Source organism: Sorex fumeus, unplaced genomic scaffold (assembly GCF_029834395.1).
Source record: "Sorex fumeus unplaced genomic scaffold, SorFum_2.1 ptg000006l, whole genome shotgun sequence".
Taxonomy (NCBI): Eukaryota; Metazoa; Chordata; class Mammalia; order Eulipotyphla; family Soricidae; genus Sorex; species Sorex fumeus.
This window is the reverse complement of record NW_026606063.1, coordinates 35,768,770-35,787,647: the sequence shown is the minus strand read 5'-3', so window position 1 is coordinate 35,787,647 and position 18,878 is coordinate 35,768,770. Positions and strand designations below refer to the sequence as shown.

Below are 18,878 nucleotides of genomic sequence, written 5' to 3'. Positions count from 1 at the left end.
CCAAATACAGTAACAATAAGTCTCACAATGGAGATATTACTGGACCTGCTCAAGCAAATCCATGAACAACAGGAGGACAGTGCTACAGCGCACAGTTGGATATACAAGTTTGTACTTTATAGATGCAGTCTACCTAATCAAATAAATTTTGGATGCATCAATACATAGATGACCCCTAGTGCTGTGAGACCAAATGAGTGCTGATGTGCATGTAGCTGGACTTTTCATGATGACTGTTTGAGAAGCTCTCTGTTTCTCTTGAACCTGAACAATTTCATGTTGCAGAAATAATCAGAACTAGCGACACAGGCAAAAAAGAAAAGGCGAGGGGGCAGGAGCAATAGCACAGTGGGTAGGGCATTTGCCTTGCATGTGGCCAACCTGGGTTCAATTCCCAACATCCCATATGGTCCCCCAAACACCACCAGGAGTAATTCCTGAGCACGAGTCAGGAGTAACCCCTGTGTATCACTGGGTGTTACTCCCAAAAAAAAGCAAAAAAGAAGAAAGACAAAAAAAGGTGAATTGGATGGAATAATAGTAAAGCAGTTAGTGCACTTGCCTTGAACACCGCTGACCTGAATTTGATCTTTGGCACAACATATGGTCCCCCAAGCTCGCCAAGTGCTCACCAAGTGCAGAGCCAGAGCCAGAGGCATGCCTTGAGAACAGCTGGGTATGGCCAAAAACCAAGAAGGTGGGGGCTGGGGAGGGAAGATGAACACAGTAGTATTTCTAATTATCTAATTAAAAAGTTAAATCAAGTTGATGCTTTTTTACACACTTCTTAGTCTTTATTAAGTTTTAAGTTTCAGGTGACCTCGATTTACTAAATATAACCTGAAACATGAGAGTAAAATAAATGCCCATGCAAGAGGATTTTAGTGAGTTTAAAATAAGATGATTTATGTAGAAGTGCTCTGTACTCATATCATCCTAGAAATTCAATTTGTTTCTTTCCCACTGATCTGGATGATTCTCAACATTGTATCCTTCCTTGCTTCCATCACATTAGCCTCAGGCCTAGCATAAAGAAGATGCTCCTTGATTATTGCTTGCATAATCTATAAAATAAATAGTGCCAGATAGTAAATTGTTTTGGCTCTCTTACATGGTCTGAAAATGTTTTAACATCCTCTCTAAAAAGAATATGAAGAGGGGGGAAAAAACTCCTTAGATATGAAGTGGGTGTAGGGAACAGTAAGCTGTCTCATCTCACAGAATTTGATAATTTAGGCCTTCGGAAAGATCAGCGGATTCCACAAGAAGGCAACTAGACTGTAGAGTATCTCAGACCTTTGTGCAGTTTAAAGGAAACACTGCGATGACCCCATTCCAGAAGCAGGAGCAGGAGCAGCTGTGCAGTCCTCCCCGCTCCCCCGCCCTGGGCTGTGCATCTCAGGGGCCACAAGAGGAGGCATTGCTTCTCAGAGAATGTGTAGTATTGATGTTGTACTTCTTGACATTTAGAGATATTTTCAGAAGCTCTCAATGCTAAAGGTATCTTTTTCTGTATTTCATAAAATAAGAAACATGTAAATAAGTCCTATAAAAATTGAAAACAATATATATTAGCGGATCTGAGAGATTGAGCTTCTGCTGAGCTGTCTATTCATTACAGATGAAAAGCACAATAGTATCTTTCACTTTGAAATGTGAGTGGGTTGCGTATTAAACACAGAATGTCACAAATACTTAAAAGTGTGTAAATTTGAAATATTTCATTTTAGGTAATTTTTTTGCTTATAATGAAATTGGGGAAAAGTCCAGAGAGTTCCCATGTATTTACCCCGTGAAAGGCCTAGTCTACCCCACTATTCACATCACCCACCACAGGATGCATTTGAAATAACCAGTGAACTGAAATGTCATTATCACCCAAAGTCCATAACTTACATTAGAGTTTACTCTTGGTGTAATACCTTCTATAGGTTTGGACAAATGTATAATATCCACTATTAGAGACATTATCATGTAGGACAGTTTCATTACCCTAATAACCCTCTTTGTTTTACTTATTTAACCCTTCCCCATTCCCAACAAACACTGATTTTGTTACAGTCTCTATAGTTTTGTCTTTTCTAGAGTGCCATAAAGTTGAAATCACATGGTATGTACCCTTTTCATATTGGCATCTTTCACTTAATGTGCATTTAATTTTCCTCTGTCGTTTCATGACTCAATAGCTTATTTTGTTTCGTTCAGAATAAAAGTTCATTGCCTAACTTCACTTCTCACCTACTGAACAGGTGATCGCCTCCAAATTTTGCCATTTCTGAATAAGGGGGTCACAGACATCCTTTTTCTTGTTTTCTGTAAACATAGGTTTTTCCAATTCAATTCTTTGTTGACTTTTTTAGTTTTTTAGTATCCTTGAAGTTGGGTGGTATTAATTCTCCAATTTTGTTGCCCTCTTTCAATGTTGTGTTGTCCATTATGGATTTGTCATATACACACACTAACCATTGTCACAATGGAGATGTCACTGGGCCCACTCAAGCAAATCAATGAACAATGGGAGGACAGTGACAGTGACCTTATAATCAGTTTGCCATCTGAACAAAATATCTAAATTTCTGGGAATATTATTGGGTTTATATTGAATCTACAGATATTAGCTGGGAAGAGCTTATATCATGCAATGTTTATTCTTGCAATCAACAAATATGTAATATTGCACGTTTTTAGTTGTTTGAAGTACTCTGTACTTGAAGTACTCAGATATTATAGTCTTCATATTTTATTAATTTATGAAGTAATAATATAAATGTATTATTTTAATGGCAAGTTCCATTTATTCATTCATTGCTGATAGGAATGTGTGAGTTCACAAAATGATGTGGGTGCTGCAAGAACATGTGCGTTTGGTGGCCAAGAGTCGCCACTTGTCCTCCCCAGGCTTCCCCAGGCCTCCCCAGCAGGGAAGCACAGAGATGGGACCACAACTTGATGGTGAAAATGGCTCATTTATTGAACAGCTGATAGCATACTTATAGGACATCTGAAAGGGTCAGAGAGGTAAAACATTCCAGCAGAGGCAATTCTCTGGATGAGATAAACTCAAGGAGAATATCTGTTTCCAAGGGATATCTATATTGGTTTTCTCTTTCCCTCTAGTCATATATATATCAAACAATTAGTCAAACAATTAGTCAAACAATTAATTCTGCTTCTTACCACTATTTGTGGTCATTTGGATAAACACAGTAAGAGATAAATATCCCAAAACAGCTCTCTGGGCTCCAAGAGCAAATGAAGCTTTTACTGTAAATTCCAGTCTAAGTCCTCAGGTCAGTTCAGTTTGTTCTTACCCATGGCAGTCCTGTCTCTTAAGTCATAACAGCTTTCATCAAGACCATGCATTTATGGTTTCTAGACTGTCTCATTTCAGTGCTGGGGTAGCTTTGTCATTCGCCCCGGGCTCATCCCAGTCCCACAGTGGGACCTCCCTTTTGTAGTGTTAGGAACTACAGCACCCAAAGCCCAAGTCAAGCAGTTATGACAGATGCCCAGGAGTAGGTATATTTCAGAGTCAATCAGCTCCCAAATATTAGGAGCATAGCATTAAGGTCTTTCTGTGTTTAAGCGAAGAACATTACTCTGTAGTAAAATATGAAAAGTCTATAGGGGAAATAGAAAAGCAAGTAATTAACTACAAATACAAAATTCAGAATTACTAGAAAGTTTTTGTTTATAAGTAACCAAGACTGACTTGAGAAACGATGACAGTGAGGTATAAAACAGAAAGATAAGTTTAAACTCAGGGGATTAGGGATGCTCTAAAGAGCACTGTAAGCTTTGCTGGGAAAGGGGAAAGGAGCAATTCAGTGATGAAACCTAAAACACTTAGAGTTAATATCCAACAGGAATGTGGTTAAATTTTTTTTTATTTTTTTATTAGTGAAACATCATGAGGTACAGTTATAGACTTATAAATTTTTGTGCTTGGGTTTCAGTTATACAATGATCAAGTACCCATCCCTCCACCAGTGCCCATCCTCCACCACCACGGTGTCCCAGCATCTCCCCCAACCCCCCATCCCCCCCCCGTCCCACCCTGCCTCTGTGGCAGGGCATTCCCCCTTGTTCTCTCTCTCTTCTTTTGGGTACTGTGTTTTGCAAGAGAGGCATTGAGTGGCAATCATGTTTGGTCTAGACTACTTTTAGCATGCTTCTCCCACCCTGGGAGGATCCTCACAACACCCTTTATTTGGTGCTCTCTTCTCTATCTGAGCTTTCTTTTCACCTAACACATGTGGCTGGCCTTCAAGTCATGGAGCAAAATTCCTGGTACTAATCTCAGCCATTCCTAGGTGTTAATCTCCCTTTTTGTTGCTTTATGTTCCCCAGATGAATGCAATCTTTCTGTGTCTATCCCGCTCTTTCTGACTCATTTCGCTTAACATGATACTTTCCATGTAGTACCACTTGTATGTAAATTTCATAACTTCATCTTTTCTAACAGCTACATAGTACTCCATTGTGTAGATGTACCAAAGTTTCTTTAACCAGTCATCTGTTCTCGGGCACTCAGGTTTTTTCCAGATTCTGGCTATTGTAAAGAGTGCTGCAATGAACAAACAATTGCAGATGTCACTTCGACTATACCTTTTTGCCTCTCTGGGATATATTCCCAGGAGTGCTATAGCTGGGTCAAATTGGAGATCAAATTCTAATTTTTTGAGAATCGTCCATACTGTTTTCCAAAAGGGTTGGACCAGCCGGCATTCCCACCAGCAGTGAAGGAGGGTCCCTTTCTCGCCACATCCGCACCAGCACCGGTTGCTTTTGTTCTTGTGGATGTGGGCCAGTCTCTGTGGTGTGAAATGATATCTCATTGTTGTTTTGATCTGCATCTCTCTGATGATTAGTGATGTAGAGCATTTTCTCATGTGCCTTTTTTGCCATTCGGATTTCTTCTTTGCGAAAGTTTCTGTTCATTGCCTTGCCCCATTTTTTGATGGGATTGGGTGATTTCTTCTTGTGGAGTTCCACCAGTACCTTGTATATCCTTGATATCAACACCTTGTCAGATGTGTATTTGGTGAATATCCTTTCCCATTCTGTAGGCTGTCTTTGTATTTTGGTCACTGTTTCTTTTGAGGTGCAGAAGCTTCTTAGTTTAAGATAGTCCCATTTGTCTATCTCTGTTTTCACTTGCTCGGCCAGTGGCGTGACATCTTTGAAGATACCATTAGCTTCAATATCATGGAGAGTTTTGCCTGTGGTTAAATTTTATATGTAAGCCTGTCTCCTAATTGGCTGTAGTTGGTTATTGGTTCCAGGAATTGCATATTAATTCTTTCATTTTTTAAATATTTATTTTATTTTTAATTCTATTTTTATTTTTATAAAGTTGTTCACAATAATTTATTATATTCAGTATTCCAACAACAATCCCACCACCATTACACCTTCCCACCACCATTATTTCAAATTTTCTCAACCACCACCCAAGCCTGCCCCAATAGCAGGCCCTAAATAATTTCTTTTGTGTTGCTTGTTATAAATAATTCACTAAAAATGATCAAAAAGGGTTTCCTTAGAAGAAAATGCGTGAAGATGGTGGAGCCATTAAGCCCGTGTATAGGAGATTACTAACATGTTGTCACAGGTTAAGCCTTGTATGCTAATAGTTTTTAATCAAGATTTAATCAAGATTTTTTTAATCAAGGTTGCCTTCTACTTTACATTTGATCCAGTGTGATAGGTACATCAGAGGTGTAGAGCATAAGATGTCATGAGGCTGCATTCATGACCTCGCACTGAAAGAACTCTAAAATTTTAAATAGGATGATACAATTCGAGATAGTTTTTTTTAACAGGATGGTGATTTGGGGAACTGGAGTCATCTCTGCAGCTTATTGATCTCTTCCAAGATTTATCTTTGGATCTCTGGATCATGGCCATTAATGAGCTTATATTGCAAATGTTTATTTTATTAAAGCACCATGAATTACAAAGTTACTCATAGTTGGCTTTTTGACATACAATGTTTCATCATCAGTCCCTACACCAGTGTCACCATACCTCCACCAGTACTGTTCCCAGATTCCCTCTTCTACCAGTCCCCACAGAGGCCTCCTAGCCCCAGCCTGCCATATTGACAGACACCCTATAAACTTGGTTATTAAAGTTTGGGTCTTGTGATTTCAGTGTTGTTGACTCTGTGGTTTGGTTATTGAGCTCTGTTATTTCTTTACACCACCAATGTGCCTAAGTCCCCTTGACCCCTGCCTCCATTGCTTCTCAGCTATCTCTTCTCCCCTTCCCTTTCACTCAGTTTCTTTCCTTCTCCTCTCTATATTCTGGGGCTAAGGATAATCTATGCCTCCTTCTCCCCTTAAACAACTGCATTCCATCATTCAGATACTCTAAATACTGCATGTAAGTGATATCATCCTGTTTTTGTCCTTCTTCTGGCTTACTTCATTTAATATGATATTTTCCAGTTCCATTGCAACAAATTGCATGATTCCATCATTCTTTATACAATGCATAGTATTCCATTGTGTATATATACTACATTTTCATGATCCACTAATCTGTTGTTGGACATCTAGATTGATTATAAATATTAGCTATTATATTGAGTACTGGGCTGGAGCGATAGCACTGTGGGTAGGGCATTGGCCTTGCACACAGCCGACCCAGGTTCGATTCCTCTGTCCCTCTCAGAGAGCTCAGCAAGCTACTGAGAGTATCCTGCCTGCAGACAGAGCCTGGCAAACTCCCCATGGAGTATTCGATATGCCAAAAACAGTAACAAGAAGTCTCACAATGGAGAAGTTACTGGTGCCTACTTGAGAAAATTGATGAACAGGAGGACAGTACTACAGTTCATACTGAGTACTACAATCAATAATGGTGTGTCTGTGTCCTTTCAAATGACTATTTTTCTGTCCTGAGGGTAGATATGCAAAAGTGAAATTGCTGCCTTATAGGGTAGCTCAATTTTAAGTTTACTAAGAACTCTCTGTATTGTTTTCCATAGGGGTTGAATCAGAAAACATTCCCACCAGCAGTGGATGAGAGTTCCTTTTTCAACACATCCCCAACAGTTGTTCCCATTGTCTTTGATAGGTGCCATTCTGTCTGGTGTGAGTTGGTATCTCATTGTCATCTTGTTTTGAATTACCCTAATAATAAGCAATGGTGAGAAATTTTTCATATGCCTGTTGGCCATTTGTTGATCTTCCTTGGAGAAATCACTGTTCATTTCCTCTCCCCATATTTTGATGGGGGTTTGGTGATTTTTGTTGCTGATCTTTGTGAATATATATCCTGGATATCAACCTTTCATCTGATGTGCTGACCATTCAGTTAGTTATCTTTTAGTTTTAGCCCATATTTCTTTAGCCATACAGAAACTCTTTAATTTGACATAGTTCCATTTGTTTATTTTTTGTTCTGTCATGTTTGCCAGTGGTGTAGCAACAGCAATCAGGCAAGAGAAGGAAATCAAAGGGGTCAAAATTAGAAAAGAAGTCAAATAATCTTTATTTGCAGATGACATACTATAAATAGAAAACCAAAATAGAAGACTCACAAAAAAAACCTGCTAGAAACAATAAACTAATTACTGCAAAGTGGCTGGCTACAACGTCAATACACAAAAGTCGGTTGCATTCTTATATACAGATAGTGAATCAGAGGAAAAAGAGACCAAATAATCTATCCCATTCGAAATTGTGTCCAAGAATATCAAGTTTTTAGGAACCAAATTAACAAAAGAGGTCAGAGATCTATACCAAGAAGACTTTAAAGCACTTAAAAACTAGAAGATCTTAAAAACTGGAAAAATATTCCATGCTCTTAGATTGGAAAAATCAATATTGTCGAAATGACCATCTTACCTAAACTGCTATATAGATTCAATGCAATCCCTATCCAAATTCAGACAACATTCTTCAAGGACTTAGAGAAGTAAGTAATAAAGTTTGTATGGAATCATAAAAGACCCTGAGTAGCCAAAACCATACTGAAAAATAAGAAAAAGAAAAAACCTAACTTGAAATTATACTATAAAACTGTTGTAATTAAAACATCATGGTATTGGAATAAGAACAGACTCTCTGACCAATGGTTCAGAAAAGAATATCTAAGAACAACCCCCACATATACAGTCAGCTCATTTTTGACGAAGGGGCAGAGAGCATGAAATGTAGTAAAGATAGTCTCTTCAACAAATGGTGCTGGCAAAGCTGGATAACTACACACAGAAAATTAAAACTGGATCCATATCTTACACCTCACACAAAAGTCAATTCAAAGTGAATCAAAGTCCTTGAGACCAGACCAGAATCTATAAAATATATTAAGGAAAATGTAGGGAGTTCTTCAAGATCTGGACTTCAACTGTGTCTTTTTTCATAGTTTTCCACATAATTGATCATGTTATCTGTGAAAAGAGACAATTTTATGACTTTATAGCTTTCCTCTTACCTGTAAATCTTTTGTATGATTTTCTTACATTATGGATAATACAAATACTTCCAATATAATGGTGAAAAAGAGTAGCAAGAAAGTATACCTGCCTTGTACCTGATTTACTGGGAAAACATCAAGTTTATCAACAAGTTATATTAGATGTAGGTTTTTGTGGAAATTTTTTAATCAAGTTGAGAAAATCCCCTTCTCTCTCTAGCTTACAGAAAATATTTTGATTGTTATATTTTGTCCATGCTTGTTCTACATTTACTGATAAAATCATGTTGCTTTTCTTTTTTAGTCTGTTGATGTCATTAAGTACATTAATTATCAACTTTTGAATGAGCTTTTTAATTCCTGGAATAAATACCACTTGGTTGTGGCATATATGTTTTTATTTGGGGGACCTTCCCAAACTCCCCAGTGTTCCCAGGGTCTGCTTTTGGTAATATTTATCCAACAGGATCAGATGGTTCAATATTCAGGCAGTGTGGTGCTGCTTGGACTAAAAGGTTCTGGATTTGAACTCAGGTCCCGCACATACCAGATATGTACTCCTTACTACTGAGCTATCTCTTTAGCTTGATATTTTAATTGAAATTTCTGAAAATTTTGTATGTAAGATCATATTAGCCTATAGTGGATTTTTTTTTTTTTTGGTATTGCTTTATTTTGGTATTGCCGTAAGGCTGGTCTCATAGAATAAATGTGAAAGCATTTAATCAGCTTCTATTCCTGGAGGAAATTATATCTAATTGGCTTCTCTTTTTCTTAAATGTTTATAACATTTATTAGTGAACCCACCTGAGACTAATGCTTTCTCCTTTTTTAAAGTTATAATTTTGATTCATTTTATTTGATATATACAGTCATATTTGAGTCTTTTTTTTCTTCTGTGTATTTGGTGTATTATAAATAATTGGTCCCTTTCGTCTATTTTGTCAAGTGGTGGGGGTAGAGTACTTAATGTTTTTATTCCTTTGAACATCTCTGGGATATGTAGTGGTGTCCTCTCTTTCATTTGTGACCTGTATTGAAAAGTTTCTTTTAACATTTCTTTAAAGCTCTACTGGGTAACTGATCTCTTATTTTTAGTTGCCTGTGGAAGACTTTATTTATCATTAATTTTTAAAGAACAATGTAATAAGGAACAGAACTTGATTGATGCTTTATTTTTCCTCTCACAGCACTTTAAATATTTCGCTCCAGTCTCTTTACATGATTTCTGAGAAGTCACATGTCATTCTTATCATTGTTCTTTTGTATGTAAGATATCCCAGGGTTTCATTCATGATTTCTTTGTCTTTTTATGTTCTGTAATTTGAAATTTTTTCCCCAAGATTTAGTCATGTTGACACGTATCCTATTTGATTTTCTGTAGATACCTTGGGTCTATGTTTTGATTCCTGGCTTTAATTTGAGAAAATTTTGTCATTATCATTTTTAAATATCTCTCTACAGATTCTTTATTTCATCTTGTTATAGTCACAGTCAGCCTGAATCACACCCGTAATAGTTGCCCCACAGTCCTTAGCAATTCTATTCATTTGTTTCTTTTCAGTCTTTGTTCTTTTTGCTTTTCATAGATTCCATTACTCTGATATTCTTTCTATAGCTGTGTCCACTAATTATAAGCTCAATCAAAGCATTATCCATTTTGATTATGATGTTTTTAATCTTCAGCACTTCCTCTGGTTTTGGTATTTAGCTGGTTCTAAACAAAATGTTCTAAATTATTTTTCATATGCTCTCCAAAATAATTTCATATTTTAAGGCAGGATTAAGAGATATGACAATGAAAATCATTTACTCTGTATAAAGTGTCAGGTAAATAGTACATTAATAATGTAAATTATTTATTATAGTTATAATCTAAAAATTCCAAGTTGAATCTCTTTTTTTTTCTTATGGGATCTTGACATATTATTTATCCAACCTCTTTATTCTATAATGTCTTTAATTTTTGTGACAATGATAATAAATGCTCGTCTACATACCTCCAAAGGATTGTGGTGAAAACTGAGTGACTTAATCTACATAGGTATAAATGTGTTTAAAAACTCTGTGGCATTTTGATCACTATCACAATTATCCTGTTGTTCGTTGATTGCCTCGAGCAGGCCCCAGTAACATCTCCTTCTTCCTAGCCCTGAGATTTAAAGTGCCATATTCAAGGCTCTTTCAGGGTTAGGAGAATGAGACCAATCATTGTTACTGGTATTTGACATATTGGGTACGCCACGGGGAGTTTGCCAGATTCTTCCATGTGGGCAGGTTACATTCGGTAGCCTGCCAGGTTGTCCAAAGTAAGAATGAAATAATAAGTTGATGCAGCCGCGCTTCCGGGAGCTGGGTTTTATGGTCTCTGGGTCTTGGCCGTTGATGGGATTACACAGCGCCAGGGGGTCAGTTGGTGGGTGTGACTCCTGCCTACTGGAAGATGAAGGATCTGGGTGGAGAATGTTCAGTCCCAATCCAAGCAGGCTTGGAGATCTCAGCCCCGGGACGTGCATGTCTTTGTTCCTCTGCCGGTACCTTCATGCGTGTGGAGAGTGGTCTCAGCATGGTTGTGGCTGCTTGTGGAGGTCTTCAACTGCCGGAGCTCTGCTCAGGGCGGGGAGGGAAACTCAACCCACCCCCCTCCAAAGGGCCCCGGCAAGGACAGCCAGGCACGCGGGCAAGAGACTCTATGCTGTTCTCTTCCGGGAGCTGGGTTTTATAGTCTCTGGGTCTTGGCCGTTGATGGGATGACACGGTGCCAGGGGGTCAGCTGGTGGATGTGGCATTTTAACAGAAGAAATTTTGCTACTAATCTTGAGCACTTCTCATCATAAAAGAAGGCACAAAATATGGAGAGTTAATTCATACCTAAATATTTACATATATTTTTGTCTGCCCTTGGTTTTATATCCTAGAGCTGGTGGAAACTTGCCAACAACCAATTTTAATTTCCCAAATAGGAGACAACCATATGTTAAGTTTTTAATATCTATATTTATTGATTTATTTTATCTGACATGAAATGGGAGATTTTTGAATCTGAGACAATTAGTCACATCACATCTCAGCTAGAGCGATAGCACAGCAGGTAGGGCGTTTGCCTTGCACGCAGCCAACCCACGTTCAATTCCTCCATCCCTCTCATAGAGCCCAGCAAGCTACCGAGAGTATCTCGCCTGCACCGCAGAGCCTGGGAAGCTCCCCATGACGTATATATATGCCAAAAACAGTAACAACAAGTCTCACAATGGAGACGTTACTGGTGCCCGCTCGAGCAAATTGATGAACAACAGGAGGACAGTGCTACAGTGCTACATCACATCTCTGTTCCGTTTCCCCTGCCTGAATCTGAAGTCCACTGTGATGTAAACAGAGGTATTCTGCACAAAACTGGGCCATCAGAGGGGACCTCTAAAGTTATGCTAATCAGAACTTATCAAGGATGCAGAACTTATCAAGAAGCAGAAAGAATTAAGTAATATAGACAAGTTCTCTCTGGTCCATCACTCTCCAGAATGGAACAAATTACTCCAGGGAACATAAATCTTCAAATTTCCTTGATGAGTCACTGTCACATACATTCACATCTTAGTCACCTCTCAATCATCCTTCCTCCCAGGTGGTAGAGAATTTCGCTGAGCAAGCCTTGACCATATTCCCAGAACCTTCTTGATCAAGACTTAGTGTCAGAATATTTAAATACATTTTGAAAGCCTCAAAGATTCTCTATCAGATAGTGTAGGAACAAGTGAAAGATAAAAGTCTTATTCTCAGAATAGTTTCTGAATTCCATTGGGATGAAGAGGAAAGATAATGTTGAAGAGGGAGTAGAAATAAAAATGATGGAAGAAAGAAAAGGAGAGAGAGATGTTGGATAGAAAGAAGTCTGGTGGGGGAGGTTATTTGTTTTTGTTTTTGTTTTTTTTTCTTTTTGGGCCACACCCAGTGGTATTTTAATGCTTACTCTTGTTTTTTGTTTGTTTGGGGGCCATACCAGCAATGCTCAGGGGTCTCTTTTGGTAGTGCTCAGGGGATCATGTAGAATGCTGGGGTTTTATCCCAGGTAGGTCACATGCAAGCCAAGTGCCCTACCTGCTATGCATCACTCTGGCTCCTTAATGCTTACTCTTGGCTCTGTGCTCAGTAATTACTCCTGGCAGGGATCTGGGGACCATATGTGGTGCTGGGGATCAAACCCAAGTCACCAGTGTGCAAGGCTATAGCCTTACCCACAGTACTATTTCTTCAGCCCCAAAAGTCTGGTTTTATAGCTCAAGTATTCTCTGAAAAGGCATCAAAACCCAGAAACGACAGCTTGCCTCAGGTGCCAGCATACTAATAGACCTTGGAAAGTGTATATTAAAAGCCAAATTCTTCAGCGTTTTTCACATGCTTCCCTTCTTAGTCCAAAGTTATATTTGATTTTCAAAGGGGAATGAGGAATAATATTTCAGTTATTTGTGTATCAAGCATCATTAAAATGTGCTAAGTAATAGTTATAAAATCAATTTTCAACATCTTATAGCATTAACATATAAATTACATAGCTGTTGCCTATGAATATGCAAAATATTAGAAGCTATTTTAAGAATAATAATTAGGCAAGTGTATCCTGTCATTTAAAAATTTTTTACCTTGAAATAAATTATTTCTATGAAGATTTGTAGACTGGATAAATATTAGATAATGTTTTTATCTAATAGAATTATTCTATCCCCGGGGGAAGGGTAACTAAAGCTACATATTAAGTATTCTAAAAGAATTCTAAATTGTCAATATTATAATGTCTTATAGTCTAAAACTTATTCTGTGTTATATTCTGATAAAATAGAGAATCATCAGCTCTCATTTCGCAAATGACTAATGGTGTATGATTACAAACTGTTTATCCTTTCCAAAGTCTGGTGGTTTCCTTGTTCTACACAGAGAAAGAAACAGAGGTATCAGTATGTGTTGCTTTTCCCAGTCTCGGTTTATGAGTCACTACAAAGGACAATCATGACTGATTGGTTCAAACCCTATTCCCATCCCATGTGATTCTCTGTCCAGTACACTAAAGCACTGTACCCGCTCATAGCAGCTCTCTTCACACTTGATTAGAAGTTTTCACCTCTTTCTATAAAAGTTCAGTAAAATACGAATCCTGTTGTTGCATAGAGAATGTTTTCCTTAAGAAAACAATGCTATGGAGCAACTGTTTTCCAAAATAAGGAATTCATTTGCAACATGGATAATGATTAAATACGTGTCTGATTTGCAAATAATGTTTCCTGAATTCACCAGCTAGCCTTGCCTATCCCTTCCTCTGTCTTTCTTCCTTCTCTTTTAAAAGACATTGGACTTTAAGCCCTCGGATTATTTTTATTTTTGAAAGGCTGCCTCGTGAATACATTGTGTTTGTGAACACAATGGTCACTAATGCTCACATGTATCAGAACATAAATCTGCCTTCCAAAGGTAAATTCAAAAGTGCAATGAGTTCCTGGATTTCTAGCTAGCGCCTCGCTAATGCTAAGGCTGCTGGCTTTTAGCGTCATTTTCAGTAACCCAGTAACAAATTTATTTTACAATGAAAATCAGGATCTCTGATTCCCACTCCAGACTTGCTAAATCATGCTTACCCAGATGGTCCCCGGAACATGTATCATGATCAGCTCCCCCACATACCTGACTTTGCTAAGGGGTAGTGTGAATCAAGGACATTAAATACTGTCACATTGCAATGCTACCACCAGACCACTACCACTCAACCCCCAAAAACCCTTACATATACATATATATATACAATTTTTACATAACTATATAACAACTATATATCCATATATCTGATTCTTACAGGATATATAATACATGATTGTTTTATAATCATATGTAATACTTTTAATCACATTTATGTATTTACTTTACTTTCATTTTAGCGACTGGACTCTTATTTGAACTATTTCCAAACTAGCTCATTAAATACTTATCTTGGAACTGGTATTATCTTAAATCATTGCTAGCTTTGAGATTGTTGTACTTATTGCTGGATGGTTATAGCCTACACAGTTTCTAGAGTAATAGCTAATAAATAATAATAAAAAGTGAAAAAATAGCCCTGCAATGTATAGTGAATATTTTGGAAATAATTTGCATTAAGCCAAAACTTAGAAGTGCTTTTTCATGTTGTGCTTTTGCTAAATTAGAGAAGTGTCTCTCTTACACCCACTGAAGGAAGGAGATTGTATTTGTGAAGGGAGGGGCCTGGGCTCCACCAATCTCTTCTTGCACCTTGCACATTTGCTTCTGAGGTATCTGGCTGACTATCTCAGATTCCTTTCCATACTATATGTGCTAAACCAACACTATACGTACTGACCTCCTGGTAATTTCATTTTACTTAACACAATTTAGTTTTGGTATTATTTTACTTAATACTTTGTTCTTTAAGTCAGTTTCAGATTTTTTTTAAAAAAAGAATCAGGAATGTAGCATCTATCACCCTTCTATTAACATTTTGCATTAACAGGCAGTATAGTTTACAATTGATGAGCCACCATAGGGCATTGTTAGTATTGGAATAATCGGTGGACCCCAGTTTGCTTCCATAGCTTTCAGAGTGAAGATGCCCCCCGCCAAGTTACTAAATAAATTGCCCCTCTGAGAATCCTTCCAAGCATTACGTTTGCACCTATATCTCTAATGGTACACTTTCTCTTCCTGAGTCAGTTCTTGGTTCATATGGGAGATGCTCCAGATGACAGGGTGCTGAAAGCATGCTGGCTTCCCACCTCTTGTCCAGAGAACACATCAATAGAGGGAAGATGGTGGAGAAGGGTCATCCCCTTAGAGAAAACACAAAAAAGTAAATGGAAATAAGAGATGATGCTATAACAACAGAGGAGCACGACTAAAAAACTGGGCGTTTAGTGAAAATGCTGCATATGGAACAAAATGTATGCCTTATTCGACCATTACTAAGGATAAACTAAAGTATGCACTGTGTATAAGGAAGTGGCTTAGGGTTCAAGGGCTTATGTCTTGCATGTGCAAATATCTGCATATGATCTCAAGTACTGCATGCCCATCCAACCCCCACCCCCAGACACCACTGAGTATAACCATGGAGGCTTCTAAGCATTGATGGATGTGGCCCAGGGAACCCCTGAGTATCACTGGTTCCAAGCAGCTCTCTATTTTTGGATGCTAGCATTGAATTCTCAGGCCAATTAAACAGATCTCACTGGGAGTGGCCCCAATGTCCCCTGAGCATTGGGGATCCCCCAAAAAAATGAATTAAAAATAAGAAGTGCCTTCAATGTCATACAATAGCATATTGAAGATATGCTATTCCTAGCACTAATCCTAGCACTATAATGGGAAACCCAAAAGCAAACGAAAATGCCCATCAGAAAAATAAAGCTAAAAATTATTAAATCCGCACATTGAAATTCTAAGTAGCAATTACAATTGCTTTTCTGAAAAACATTTAATGACGTGGAAAATGCTGATATTACAAACTGTATTTTGAGAAAATATGAAATCATGAATATGCATAAGGTATATTTATAACAATGAGAAAACTATGAAGAGAAGCTATCTCTGAATAGTGTGTTTAGTGATTTTTTTCCTTGTATTTTCTAGCATCTTCAGAATGATACAAAATTGTCATAACTGAGAAAGTTAAAAGTTGTATGTATGTGTTTGTTTTCAACTATGAGTGGCACTTTGGCTGGCAATAGGATGTGCCATAAAACAGAGGTAGAGGGGACTTCAGGAATCCAGGCAGCTAGACCAGGCAGAGGTGCGTCTCTCAGGGGCTCAAGCAGCTGCTTTGGATTCAGGATTTGCAGTGTTTCTGTTTGGGGCATCATCCAGCGTCTGCACTGTTCTCAAGGGACAGTGCAGCCTCTTTGTCACTAATTCTGAAACTGGGATCCAAATGTTCCAGGTGATCCATGACAGGTTGTCATATTATCACTCTAACACTTCTCAAATTTATATTTTATCTTTCAGTTTCTTGTTTTGTTTTTTGTTTTCGTTTGTGGATTTTGAACCACAGCCAGTGGTACTGAGGAGCCACCATAGGTCTGATGCTTGGACTGACTTTTGGGAGTATTTAGAGGACCCAATGGTGCTAGGTATCAAACCCAGTCTCCTACTTGTCAAGTATATGCTCCAGTCCATTGAACCTCCAGTCAGGTTCTCTATATTAGCATTTACACAATAAAAACATTTAAAATTACAATAGCAGTGGAGTTCAATTTGGAACACATAATATTAAATTATAAAATATTAGTGTCATGAACACATAACTTTTCTAAATATTTCTATTATAATCACTTTCCAGTAACCGATTATGTCTCCATTATGTCTCTATTTTATTTAGTGAAATGATTACTAGATCGCCCATTGATTATCTACATATAGTTATTTGATTTTTTTCTCCCTTTTAATGGTTTGTTAAAAATAAATTTAGGATAACAATAAATGAAGTCAGTTACACTATTGAATATTTTAAGTGCTCATCACAAGTAATGTAGATATATTTGTAAATACAAATTGTAAACTGTAAAACAGCATTGGGAAATTGAATAATTTTGATCACTGTTTCTGTTAAAATAGTTGTGAAACACCCATGAGGCCATTCAATTTATTTCACTAAATTGATGCTATAAAATTTGTTTTGTTTCTAAAATAGAGTGAACTTGTGAATTTAGCTCTAAAGAACAAGATTGCAGACATGGTATTTTACTCCTTGTCTCTTTCCACTTTTTTCAGAAAATATATAACTTGAAAATTCATTACATGCTTAAACTGAAAATGGTCCTTAATTTAATATAAATTATTTCAAAATACGTTCTTGATGTCAGACAATTTTGTATAGTTTAAATTCCTACATTACCAAGTTCTTTTTATCAACAACATATCACTATAGTCACATATTACACACCAACAGAAAAGTTACATGTATTTACTCATCCGAGTACCTTTGTATATAAACTTAAAGTTCCTGCTGGTAGCTTAGAAGGTAATTAAGGCACATACATGCTGAGTTACCCCAATTTTGTCAACATTGAATTCAACTGAGGAGCTGGAGAAGTTATACAGTGAATATAGCTCGTGCCTTGCATCTGGCTAACCCAGATTTGATCTCTGGCACCTAATATGGTTCCCTGAGCCTGCCAGCAGTGATTCTTAATTAGACCCAGGAGTAAACCCTGAGCATAGTCTGGTGTGGTCCAAACAGAAAGAAACAAAAATTCAATTGAAAATAGGTTTATTTTCACGTGTATATTTAGAAATTTCTAGGTCAGAGAGATCGTACAGTGGGTAATTGCCAGCATCACATTTGATTCTCTGAGCACTGCCAGGATTAATCCCTTAATACAGAGCCAGGAATAAGCCCTGATAGCCAGATGCAGCCGCATCCTCCCCCCACCAAAAAATATTGTTTCCCGTATGTGTGATATGAATTACTAAAGCAGATAAACTGGCATTAAACATCAAAACTAACTCCCACAGTCTTTAAAGAATAAGTTAGTTACCATAGTTAAAGAAAAGAAGCATAGGAGAATAAATAGCTGGGGTTTGGGTGATGATATGGCACAGGAAATTTGGTGGTAGGAATGGAACATATTAGAAATGAAACTCTTAAATTATTTAATACTGTAAACCAGTGATAAATCAATGAGAAAAAAACCCTGCAAATAACTTTTGTAAACCACAGTGCCTAAATAAAAGTTTTAACTATATATGTGCACCACAAACTTTAAAATTATTGTATCCATATCAAACTATCGTACATATAAACAGATTGAAAAATAAAAATGTATTTATAAAAGATAGCAAAATAAAAAGTAAAAATGCTTCTAATTTCACTGAGGTATAATTGACAATATTGTAATATATTTGAAGTATACAGTGTGATTATTTGATATATGTGTCCTTTGTGAAATGAGTCCCACAATAAAGTTAATTAATATATACATCACCCTGCACAGTTACTTTCTTTTAGCGAGTACTTAAAATTTATATTCCTTTTTATTTTCTTACAGGTGAGCACATTAGACTGGGTACGGGCAGAAAAAACCTATAACCTCTGTGAGGTGCTATTTAAAGTTCACAAGGTGGGTGTTCTTTGCACATTAGATGCTTTCATATAAATAAGAGGTCTTGGAGATTAAATTAAATTAAGGAGGTTAATGTGCGTTTGCCACAGTCTATTAAAATCACAAAATAGCATGAAAAATTCTAGATTAATTCTCCTATCCATCCTAAAATTTGGCATCCTGTTGCTCATTGAGGCGGCTAGTTAAATGATGGATGATGGATGGATGGATGGATGGATGGATGGATGGATGGATGGATTGACAGGTAGGTTGATGAATGAATGAGTTGTAGATGAATGGTGTAGGTGGGGTTGGCTATGTGTATATACTCCCACTCGGAAGTGTGTTTTAGTTCCA

General features: G+C 37.3%; 1 protein-coding gene across 5 annotated transcripts in view; it reads left to right on the top strand.

The window, feature by feature from the left end:
• SNTG2 (syntrophin gamma 2) overlaps positions 1-18,878 on the top strand; it is a 440,849-nt gene that overhangs the window by 351,732 nt on the left and 70,239 nt on the right. For all 5 annotated transcript variants that reach the window (XM_056124862.1, XM_056124871.1, XM_056124854.1 and 2 more), the window contains one exon: positions 18,468-18,539. In XM_056124862.1, coding sequence (XP_055980837.1) covers positions 18,468-18,539 — 72 coding nt within the window. The remainder of the gene's footprint in view (positions 1-18,467; positions 18,540-18,878) is intronic.